This window comes from Macrotis lagotis, chromosome X (assembly GCF_037893015.1).
Source record: "Macrotis lagotis isolate mMagLag1 chromosome X, bilby.v1.9.chrom.fasta, whole genome shotgun sequence".
Classification (NCBI taxonomy): Eukaryota; Metazoa; Chordata; class Mammalia; order Peramelemorphia; family Peramelidae; genus Macrotis; species Macrotis lagotis.
In genome coordinates, this window is record NC_133666.1 from 441883075 (window position 1) to 441896131 (window position 13057).

General features: G+C 31.7%; 1 protein-coding gene across 2 annotated transcripts in view; it reads left to right on the forward strand.

Annotated features, from left to right (window-relative positions):
• The window catches only part of DSC1 (desmocollin 1), a 39035-nt gene that overhangs the window by 10623 nt on the left and 15355 nt on the right, over positions 1-13057 (forward strand). For both annotated transcript variants that reach the window (XM_074199413.1, XM_074199414.1), the window contains exons 6-8: positions 634-775; positions 6243-6406; positions 7865-7999. In XM_074199413.1, the coding sequence (XP_074055514.1) occupies positions 634-775; positions 6243-6406; positions 7865-7999 (441 nt within the window). The remainder of the gene's footprint in view (positions 1-633; positions 776-6242; positions 6407-7864; positions 8000-13057) is intronic.

Sequence of the window (13057 nt, forward strand, 5' to 3'; positions counted from 1 at the left end):
TATGTACTATGAATACAAAGAAAGGTTGAAAACCTTTGCCTTCAAGGAGGTCACAATCAAATGAGGGTGATGATAAAAAGTTTGCAAGCAACCATGTCCAAACAAGACATCGACTGTTTAAACTGGAGATGGTCTCACAGTGAAGTCAATAGCATTAAATAGCATTGTAGCAAGTAGAACATTAGGTGAGACTTCAAGGAAGGCATAAAAATTATAGGCAGAGATGATCAAAGAGAGAATTTCTAGTAGGATGAAGCTCTAGTGAAAATGCATGGAGTCAAGAACTGAGTATTTTGTGAGAAGAAAAGCAAAGAATTCTGGGTTCCATAAAACAATAAGTAGGATCTTTTGACTTAAAATTCTATGGAAGAAATAAACCTGGGAGGGAATGGAAAACCTTTATAAAGGAAACTCAGAAGACTTATAGATGAAGAGGGAAAAAGAAGAGTCAGCTAAGAGAACAAAGTGGATGTATCTTGCTTATAGCATTAATTCTTGGCTTCTAAATATTTTGTGTTAGCATGACATGATTAAAAGAAATAGTTGTTTTCTGAATTCTCATTCACTATTTTTGACAATATGCAGAGTTTACATTATGGTAAAGAATTTCTGGGGCTCTTCTTCGTATTGTAGATAACTGGTTATGCAACAACACCAGATGGTTATTCAACAGATCTGCCTCTTCCACTTCTGATCAAAGTTGAAGATGACAATGATAATGCCCCATATTTTGAGGATATGATTACCTTTAGTGTGATTGAAAATTGCAGAGTGGGTAAGCATAAAATTGTAATTAAAGTATTATAAGGTGTATTAAATTTAGCATGTATTAGCAGTATTTTTCTAATTGATTTCTTTTTCTTACCATTACATTTTTGAGGATATATTTAAAACACATTTTTAATTTAAAATCGATACTATAATACTGTGAACTTCTTAAAAGCTAATATTCAGAGTGGCTAGGTGGTGCAGTGGATAAAGCACTGGCCCAAGAGAGTCAGGAGTATCTGGGTTCAAATCCAGTTTCAGACACTTGATAATTACCTAGCTGTGTGGCCTTGGGCAAGCCACTTAACCCCATTTGCCTTGCAAAAAACAACAAAAAAAGCTAATGTTCAAGATTAAACCATTTCTAAATTTAGATGATAGTAATAGAATACAGTTGCATAATTTTGTTAATATTTTATAACTATATTTGTTAGCTTTATTTTACCAAAATCTCTTAAACTAGAGGGTATTATATGTGTACTCATTTGATCTTTATTTACACTCTGACCCACTCAGTGTGGAAGATTCACCTCAGGTAGCCTTATGTAGAAGAGTTATTATATAATCTAAGAAATGGCAAGGAGAATTTTCTTACAAAGAAAAACTGGATACAGTATTGAGTTAGATTCAGAAAATGTATGATTTTTTTCATCTCTTTCTGATTGAATATAAATTCTTCAAACACAGGAATGCTCAGTTAAAAAAAAATCTTAACCCCAGAGACAAAGACCTTGAAAACAGTAAGAATGTGTTGAATGTGAATCAATACTGAATTAATTGATAGTCATAATAATCAGAGACAGTCATAATGATTTCTCTCTTTCATTTATCCAATAACTGTTTATTGAATGGAAATTTGGGTAGATCAGAACTAGTTGAATAACAATTGAATACTCCTTTTAAGCTAGGAAAAAGATACTAAAAGAGATATAGGCTAAGTATATTTTCAAACATTGCCAATGGTCAATAGACTCATTGGCATTTAATGACAATTTTGCTTTAGTTTTCCTAGTTAAATTCATTATAACTTATCAGCAACTACTTTCAAAAAGTTCTATTCTAATGTCTCATGGTATGACATGATCCTCAGATTCTGAAGGATTTGTTATAAAACTACAAGCTTTGGTGGATTCTACCAAGCTGAAATGGTTTTAAATATCATTCTTATAATGAATTGTATCTTCTTTCTAAGAAACATCTTAGATATTGGCTAGAGTGTTGGATTTGGAGACAGGAAGTCCTAAATTCTTTCCCCATCTCTAACACTAGTTGTACCATGTGCAGATCACAAAACTTCTCTGAACTTCAGTTTCTGAATTATATCTTACCTACCTCAAAGGACTGTTCTTAGGGTTTAAATGAAATGATGAATTAAAAAGTGCTCTGTAAATTTTAAAGTACTATTGAAATGTCTGCTATTGTTATGACCAAGAAATTGAGGAAGTAATCACAACCCTACCTCAAGCCTTCATCTCCTCCTTTTCCATTCTATCATCCACAAAGGTCCTCATGCTTCAAAACTTTCAGTTACTCTCCATTGCCCCTTAAATCAGATAGAAACTCCTCTTTGGAGCATTTAAAATCCCTCACAGTATGTTTGCAACCAATATTGAGGTTGACTACAAGCTATCTATAGTAATGAACTCTATGTTCCATGAAAACCATCTCCCGACTCCAGGCCCCTGTATACTCTTGACATCCCTTTTTAAATTCCTCTCCCTCTTTACCCCTATCTCTTGTTACATTTCCCTTCCTTCAAATCTTGACTCAAGTGCCACTTCCTATAAGAAGTTTTTTCTGATTCCTTATGATATATTTTTGCATTTAATTGCAATAGCTGTGGAGCCCAGCGACTGCTTTCATCTCTGCCTTTTTAAACTAAGGTTTAACAGAGTATCTGGCACTTTATAATATCTATACCTAATAAGTGCTTGAATAGAATTGGTTTTTCCTGGGTTCTCTTTTCTTTTTGCTTTATATTATTTTGCTTGGTGATCTCATCAAATCGCATGCCAGAATAAACTGTCATCTCTATATACATCATTTCCAAGTCCATATATCCAAGCCTAGTCTCTCTTCTTAGATCTACTCTTGTATTGCCAATGGACTAATTTTTTTTAATTTTTAATTTTTTTTAGGATTTTGCAAGGCAAATGGGGTTAAGTGGCTTGCCCAAGGCCACACAGCTAGGTAATTATCAAGTGTCTGAGGCTGGATTTGAACTCAGGTCTCCCTGACTCCAGGGCCAGTGCTCTATCCACTGCACCACCTAGCCACCCCAACTATTTTGAACTTATAGGCACTCAACCTGTCCAAAACAGTATCTTTTTTATCAAAAAAATTCCCTCTTCTGATCTTTCCTATTATTGTAGAGGGCAACACTATCCCTCAATTTCTCTTTCAAGCACCCCGGGTTACTCAGCCTAAGCACCCTGGGTTACTCAGCCTACATATTGAATAGCTTGCCAAACCTTACCATTTCTATCCTAATAGCACATGTGCATCCGTGTGTGTGTGTGCGTGTGTGTGTGTCCTCTCTGGTAACTCAAATACCACATTGGTTCAGTACTTATGAATTACTGCAGTAGTCTTACAGTTTTCCCTACCTCATCTTTTCCTTCTCCTTTCCTCAATACTGTCCCTACTCAAGTCATTCTAATGCAGCAGAATAATCACATTTAGAGTTTAACACTTAGGATACCAATATACAATATCAAAGGAAATAGGAATGGCATGAAAAGAGAGGAACAACAATTTGTTTAAAGTATCAGTAAAAGAAACCTATACTAGAAGCCAACGAGTTTTGAAAACAGATTTAAACCTTCAAAAAGAGAGGAAAGATAACAAGAATGGAAAAAAGTATGACTGATACTATTATCTCCAAAATGATAACTGAGTAGACACCATCAATTACTGATCCATATGCCTACATTCTCATGCTATAAAATATTTTTAGACTAACAGTATTTTAGTTTTATACATATATATACATTTCTACAAATGAGAATATACACATCCGTGTATGTGTGTATATATTTGTGTATATATATATGTATATACATATGTATTTGTGTTAATAGATGAAATGAAAAGCTTAGAGTTTATTAATTAGTTTCTACAGCAGACTATATTTTCCTAATAATATAATTGACTAAAGGATTAAATAGAATAGAGGATCCCACTCTAGAAGCAAAGATTCAGGATCTTAATGTTTATTTCTGTTGCTTATTACTGAATCATTTAATTTGGTTGAACAAAAAGTCATCCTAAATTTTCCCTTCTTAGAACATGTACCCTAAGTATGTGATAAAATTGGTTAGTTCTTTGAGAGATACAAACATAGGAGAACTCTGTTCAACAATTCTCTGTTAGTATTAAGTGAGATACAAACTATGAGCTGTATGGTCACCAAAGGTGATCATCACTAATATGAAGGACATTTTGAACAGCTTTTAAATAAGAGATGATGATAGCTTCAGATGTTCCTATTTTGGGCTGGAATTACATTGATTGTTCCATGACTTCCTATAGGTTATCCTAGATAAGATCCATTGCTACTCAAAAGAATTCATAATCCAAAAAGAGGGAAAAATAGGTAATTACTTTGGGACAATCAGGAAGCATAGTGCCTGGATTAAGCATGATTTGAATTGTAAAGTCACACTCTGTGTGACTCTGAACAAATAAATCATTTAAGTCTTCCCTTCCATTAAATATGGTTAATAATAAAACCTATCTCTCAAGGTTGTTGTCAGAATAACATAATACTTTTTGAAACTTTAGGGAACTTAAAGCATTAAATAAATGTTGGCTATTATTATTATTACTATTATCATTATTGTTCATTATCAGATTCTATACTTTTCAATGGCAATTTAATAGTCAATTGAAAATTAGTCTAGACATCTAAGAAAAGATAGTGATTATAAGAATGTAGTCATCCTCTTTGTATGTTAGCAATGAACTCAAGTAGTCACTAACTTTTCTTAGGAAGTTATACTTTTTTCATTAACTGCATTAAATAGGGTATTAATATTTGTCAGTATTTAAAATACAGATGTTATGTTATAACCATCATTTGTACAAGACACCAAATTGTAGAGCATCTTTGCATGCTCAAAGACTACTTTGAGATTATGCTTTGAAAATTGCTGATTTATCTGATGTTCCATTTGTAAAAAAATAAAAATATATAGATATTATATGTAATATCTATATATTTAAGGTTTGCAATTTGCCTTATGAACATCATCTCGCTTGATATAAAAAACCTTTGTAAAATATTTTATCATCATTTTAAAGATTAATAACCTGAAATTCAGAAACTATAAGCTATATGCCAGTGATCACACAGCTAATAATTGACTGAGATCCTATTCAAGTTCTCCTAACTATAGGTTTTTTTATTTGTGCTTTTTAAATCATACAACCTTACTTCGCTGCTATCCTGTGAAATAAAAGAACAGAATATGAGTGGCTCTGAAGTCTGCTATGGCAAATTCTAAATTTCAAATCTTAATAAGGTAAACTCTATAGAATAAAATTTTCTTATCATCATGAAAGCCAAATATGGATTACAAAAAAATCAGAGAAGCCACCAATGAACCCAAAACAGAAAACATTTTAAAGATATAAATGATCTTTGAAAACTTTGAGTACAAATAAGATCAAATTTAAGATTACTCTTCAACAAGAATATTTTATTAATGTACAAAAACCATTATTTTTAAAAATGAGAATAAATGAATGTTAAATATAAAAAATTTAAGATTACAAATATAAAATTTACAGGAGACATATGAAAATTACTAACCTTATAAAATATATTTTTTCATAATAATTAATTTTTTATAAATGGGGCTGTCCATGACCATTCAAAATGGTCAATACATTGATGTCTTGCATGAATGGTGCTTATAACATAATAACATTTCTTTTTTACTGACAAATTAATACTATTCTTATCCCAATTTTTAAAAATGAACAGGTACAATTTAATTGATGCTTCATAAAAAATAGTACCATTCTTCATCTTTATTCTAGAAATTCCTTTTGGCTGCATAGTGATAACTTGACAGAGGGTAGAGTCAGAGGCCAGCCAAGGGTCAGGAAACTGGGAGATAATGAGAACTCTCTTTAAAAACATTTATTTATTTTAACATCCATCAAAAATGTTTTCAGTTTCAAAATCTCTCCTCCATCCATCCCCATCTCCATATATTTAGAAGGCAAGCAATCTGATATCAATTCACAAAATACTTTTCCATATTAGCCATGTGATAAAAAAGGCAAGAAATATAAAGGGGGAAAAAGTATTCTTCAACTTATATTTAAAGTTCATCAATTCTCTCTCTGAAGGGGGATGAGAACCACTCTTACAAATGAATTAAAAAATATGTAGATTAAATGGGATTTAATTACATTAACCAAAATAGTCATTCAGCTGTTCAAGAGAATTTTACTTATCATTACAGGTACTTCAGTGGGACAGGTGGTGGCCAAGGATAGGGATGAGCCTGAAACACTACACACTCGTCTGAAATACACCATCCTGAAGCAGATTCCAGCAAATCCAAAGCATTTCGCAATCCATCCAGAAACGGGTGTGATCACTACTATATTGCCACCTGACAGAGAAGTAATTTATTTTTCTAGTTCTTGAACAATATTCTGTATATATAATGAGCCACACAACTGAGATGGCTCTCTGGCTTTTGTGAGATTGCTTTTTGAATAATTGTTGAATATGCTTGCCAGACAGTTTGTTGCCTTATCTCTGAAGTCCTTTTAATATGTTGCTAGAGTATTTTGAAGTACATAAATTACTTAGAAAGGTCACTGTCATAAACATCTTTGCTTCTTCTCTCTGATCTCTCCCTTTACTTCTCTGTTTCTCTTTGTGAAAGTATTAAATGCATGGTGGAAATCAGTTATTATTCATAAAAATTCGTATCTTAGTAAAATTGGTAGTTATGTGAATTTAGATTGTTCCTCTTATATTTCACTCATTCACACATATTCACTTAATATTAGCTCATAACAATGTTCAAGAAACTTTAAAAAGGAAAAAGAAAACCCTGAATAGATATTAAAGGGGAGATGAAAGGTTGTACCAGTATTGTACCAGTGTTTCTGGAAGATAGGAGGTAAATAATGTAATCTAAAAAGACAAGTTCGATGAAATAAAAACATTAGATTCAAAAATAAAAACAAAAGATGAAACCATGTAAGTTCTGCTTCACATTGAAAGGGAACTTTTGGAAAAGTAAAAATTGAGCCCACTTATAACATTGATGGAAATTTTAGGGAATCAATGATCAAACTTCCTACTTAATCTCATTAAAAGTCAGAAATGGAATAGCATTGTTTAATGGAGGAAATGAGATTAGGAAACAAAATAAATTGGACAGCCAAGCAAAAATTAAAGAAATTTGAAATTAATGAAAAAAATAAAAGAAATAGCTAAGTTGCTCAACTTCTACCTATGAAAATGCATAATTGAGACTGAAACAATTCCAAAAAAAAGCAAAACTCCAAAGAAGGAGCAGTAAATTGAATGTCACCTAAAATTTTTTGAGAGCCACTTAAGATCAGTATTGAAAAGTAGTTTCTGATTACCCTATTTAGCAAGTTGATTAAAGCCTTTCTCCATAAGAGTTTAAAATCCAAATGGATTTTAAAACATTGCTTTAAAATTTGTTTTGCTTACATCTGATTAATCTAGCCTTCAGGTTTTTAAGGTGGTTAAGTGGTGCAATGAATAAAGTGTTAGACTTGGAGACAGAAATCCTGAGTTCAAATATCATATCAGACATTTAGTTGTAGGCAAATCATTTAATATCTCAACCTTAGTTTTCTCACTTCTAAAATGGGGACGCTAGTAACACCTACTTCTCTAGATTCTTGTGAGTATCTTGACATAAGGAAAGGGCTTTACAAATCTTAATGTGTCATCTTAATGCTAGTTATTATTATTATTATTATTATTTGTTCCCAAGTTTTTGTAATTTATATTAGAGAATGTGCATGCTTACTTTGAGGATTTGTCTGTTACAGGAATGAGGAACATTACAGACTTTGATATTTTTTTTTCCAGACATGTCCTACATATACACTACATGTTGAAGCACGAGATATGGCTGGCCAGAGTTTTGGTTTATCAAACATAGCAGTACTGACTATTAACATTAAAGATGAAAATGACAATGCTCCAAGTTTCCGAAAAACTTCAGTAAGTTTCACACTGTACATCTCATCACACCACACTACATATGGTAACTGAATTCATCTGGGAAAGAAAATCCTTTGATAGAAATGATATGATAATCCTCTTATCTCTAAACAGATTAGTTAAAAGATGCAGAATGTGACTTTTTTTTTAGGATTTTGCAAGGCAAAAGGGGGTTAAGTGGCTTGCCTAAGGCCACACAGCTAGGTAATTATTAAGTGTCTGAGACTAGATTTGAACCCAGGTACTCCTGACTCCAGGGCCGGTGCTTTATCCACTATACCACGTAGCCACCCCTACAAGATGCAGAATATTAAAGAGAGAATTATGCTTTCCTGTTATTTGGAAAAAAAATTTGGAAAAAATCTTTAGCTTCATTATAAGGTCATTTTCCTTCTCAAAATAAACTCATAAGACTACTGGCATATGATCAGTAGAGTTGGAATAGTGGAAAGTAAAAGGAATGAGGAATTTTAGAATAGTAACCCTGAATCACTGAATTAGTTGATCAAGGGTGAATAATTGATATTGTCCTTCATTCTCAAATAGGACCAAAATGACATTACTATTGGTGGGGTCAACGTACATGACTGATCAGACCAATATGAACTCACAAAGGTTGGAAAGAAGTAGTTTAGGAGGGTGAATAAAGATGAAAGGAAAAGATAATAAAAGAAAAGGAAGGAAAGAAGGAAGGAAGGAAGGAAGGAAGGAAGGAAGGAAGGAAGGAAGGAAGGAAGGAAGGAATCAAGAGAACAGTGGTCAAAATAAGGGCAACTAGCAAGTTTAGTGTGAATGAGCTAGTGGAAAGGTGAGGATAGGCCATAGCGTTCAGGAAGTGGCATTTCTAAGTTCAGTTTTACTGTTAAATCTAAATCCCTAGCTGGAAAAGAAATGATGATTTATTTAATTCATGTAAGTAATGGAGTAATATAGTTTATAACTTTGTTTCTGGAAATCAAAGAATGAAATTACTTCCTTTGTCCTTCTTTACTTTTAGTCCAGGAATTTAATTGGAGAATGGAATAGTTCAATATTTGTTCCTCAGTATCATACCTGTAGGAGGAAATCTAATGGAACAAACAATAAAAGTGGTATACATATGTGGTTCTTCAATGAACTGTCCAAGTTCCATGTAAATAGTATATGACATAGAATATACTAATGCTGTTGAGGGGAAATGATACTCCTTGTACTTCACAGTGTGAGGAAATAAACAATCCATTTTGTATAAATTTACATGACAGTCTAAGCTTGAAAGAATCAAAATATCATAAGATTTAAAGTCAGAAAAGATCTAAGAAGTCATTCAGCTAATCTCATTTCATAGATGGGGTAACTGAGATGAAGGCACTTGTCCATGGTCACACAACTAGATAATGACTGAACCAAGACTTTAAGTCAGAATTTCAGTCTTTGAATTTAATGATTTTTCCACCTTTGAGAATGTTATTAATAATATTACTTAACATTTATATGAAACTCTATGATTTATTGACTTAATATGTGTTCTCATTTGATTCATACTGTCTCTAGTTCATTACTTATATATTATTACTTGATAATATATTCAGCCAATGAGAAAAACTAATTAAGGCAATTATTATAAGCCTTTTAGTAATATTAATTTGATTTATTATTATCAATATCATTAACATTTATTATGTTTAGATAGTTTTTTTAAAAGATTCAAAGGAGAATTTTATATGGTTCATCTCCTCAAGAAACTTGCAATCTATATTATGCTCAAGGATAAACAACATAAGGTAGCATTTGCTAAGTCTCAAAACACAGGATAGGTAACAATTTGGAGGGAAGAGTAATCATCAAGGATCAAAAGGTTACATTTTTGTTATCATTTGACTTCAAAATTCTCATTATATTTTACTTTGTGTTGATTTGAAATTCAAATTGGAAAATTCCTTTGGAATTTTAAAGATAAAATTTAAAGATAAAGATAAAACTTAAAGATAAAATTCACTCATGTGCCATTTGACAAATTATCACTTCTTAAAAATCATATCTTTAAGGGCAAGATTATGAAGTTCCATATTATGATGAATTATACCTCCACTGCATTGAATTAAGATAAAATAAGTGTAGATCCTAAAATAATAGAATAACAACAAAAAAAGATCCCTACATGAAAACTAGCAGAAAGAACAAAACTTAAAATTCTTGCGCAAATAAAAAGGATAACTCCTTCTCATAAAATAATTAATTATTATGGAGTAATATAAGAGTTTGGAAAAATCTCCAGGAGTAAAAGGAAAAGCTAGGAAAACAAAAACAATGCCTAACAAAATAACCCGTTTTAAAATTTCCAAAACGGTTTAGATTCACAGGAAGTTATAGATATAGTTAACAAAAACAAGAATGAAAAGAAGACTACAGAAGGGAGAGTTAAAAAGAGGTAATAATGCACAAAGTGGAAAAGATGTTGGAAAATTTTTATGAAGTAGTGTTGCCTCTGGGGTAGAGAATTGTCAGACAGAAAAAAATATGCAGAAATGAAAAAATAAACATAGAAAAAAGTCTTTAATGATATAACTAGAGAATTTTAGATTTCTACAAATTAAAAAGTATAGCTACAAAAGAACAGTTGATGAAAAATCTAAGAATTATTGGTCTCTGAAAAAATACCCATCAAATCTTCAAAGATTATGAATAATACATTCTAGCAAATGACATGATAAAAATTACTTGCAAATGTATTAGAAACAAAGAGCACATGGACAGAAAAATCCTAACATTAGCTGCATAGGTGCCAAATTCTAGAATCTCATTATCAAAGAAAAAAAATACACATACACACACACACACACACACACACACACACATATATACATATACATATATATGCATATATGTATTCAAGTTATTTATTATAAGGATATAAAAATATATGTTTACATATGTAAAATGTTACTCATACTGCTCATAATCTCTTTTAGTGTTAAGAAAGAGAGAGAGGAGGGATTAAAATTTAAGTGATATTAAGTAGGGTTAGTTTCATTTAAGTTTGCTATGCGGAGAAGTGTTTAGCATAGGAGGTAAGACTGGATAATTAAAAACAAAACATATTTGACAATATAAAATTCTGCAAAATTTTTAAACAAGAAAATATATTATTTAAAATAGGATAAGCTATTTTATTTTAGTTTTTATTTCTATTTTAGATGTATTGCAAAAGAAAAGATAGATAAAATAAAATAATAAAAATAAAGTTTAAAAAAGTATGCTTCAATCTTCTTTTAGAGTTTATATATGGAAAACTGAGATCTTATCAGAGAATTTAGTTGCAAATTTTCCTGTTTCCTGTTTTCCTTCTAATTTTGGTTGCATTTATTTTATTTGTGCAAAAGTCTTTTATTTTTTTTATAGACAAAATTATTTATTTTACTTCCCATAATCTCCTCTGTCTCTTGTTTGGTCATAAATTCTTCCCTAGGGGCGGCTAGGTAGTGCAGTGAATAGAGCACCGGCCCTGGAGTCAGGAGTACCTGGGTTCAAATCTGACCTCAGACACTTAATAATTACCTAGCCGTGGTGCCTTGGGCAAGCCACTTAACCCCATTTGCCTTGAAAAAAAAATCTAAAAAATAAATAAATAAATTCTTCCCTAAATCATAGATCTGAAAGGTATATTTTTCATTGCTCCCCTAATTTACTTCTGATATCACCCTTTATGTCTAAATCCATTTTGATCTTATCTTGATACAGTGTGAACTGTTGTCTATGCTTTCTTCCTGACAAACTGCTTTCTAGTTTTCTAAGCAATTTTTGTCAGATAATGAGTTCTAAATTGAGTCTTTGTGTTTATCAAACACTAGATGAATAAGGTTATTTATTGTTTATTGTGTACCTAATCTATTCTATTGATGCACCACTATTTCCTAGTCAATACCAGAAAGAATCACAAAATAGTTTGAAATCTGAAACTACTTGTCTACCTTACTTCACAATTTTTTAATTGTTTCCTTAATTTTTGACCTTTTGTTCTTCCAGATCAATTTTGATACTATTTTTTCTATCCTTATAAAATAATTCTTTGATAGTTTGATTGGTATGGCACTTAATAAATGAATTAAGTAGAATTATTTTTATTATAGTGGCTTGGTCTACCCAGGAGTAATTAATATTTTGCCAATAGTGTAAAACTGTATTTGGGTGAAAAAATGTTTTATGATTGTGTTTATATAGTCCTTGGGTTAATCTTGGTAAGTATGTTCCCAACATTTTATATTATCTTCAGTTATTTTAAATGAAATTTCTTTTTCTATCTCTTCCTGCTGAACTTTGTTAGTAGTAAATAAAAATTCTGATGTCTTATGCAGGTTTATTTTATATATTGCAATTCTGTTGTAGTTATTAATCATCTTAACCAGTTTTTTAGTTGGTTCTCTGGTAAAATTAGTTATTATAATAAGTCATTTATGCAAAATGACACTTTTAGGAAGTTTTTGTCTTGTCTATATTTCTTTTATAATTGTACAAATAAATGTATTCTCTTTATATATACACACACACATATTTTACATAATATGTTCATGCATTCCTCCTAATTTTTTTTTGCAAGGCAAGTGGGGTTAAGTGGCTTGCCCAAGGCCACACGGCTAGGTAATTATTAAGTGTCTGAGACCGGATTTGAACCCAGGTAGGTACTCCTGACTCCAGGGCCGGTGCTCTATCCACTGTGCCACCTAGCCACGCCATTCCTCATAAATCTTTGACAGCTTATATATAGAAAAAGTGGCATACCCTTAAAAGGAATATCAGTTTATGTTCACAAGAGAAGAAAGAGAGCAAAGGGTGGAATGGTTAATGAAGATTCATAGAGGTAGAAGGTGATCTGGGCTTTAGTATTTATTAAGATGGAGAAGAAAAAAGGAAATTAAGCATAATAAAGTTCTAGAGTACTATTTTGGGGCAGCTAGGTAGTACAGTGGATAGAGCACCGGCCCTGGAGTCAGGAGGCCCTGAGTTCAAAGAGGCCTCAGACACTTAATAATAATTGCCTAGCTGTATGACCTTGGGCAAGTCACTCTTAACCCCATTGTC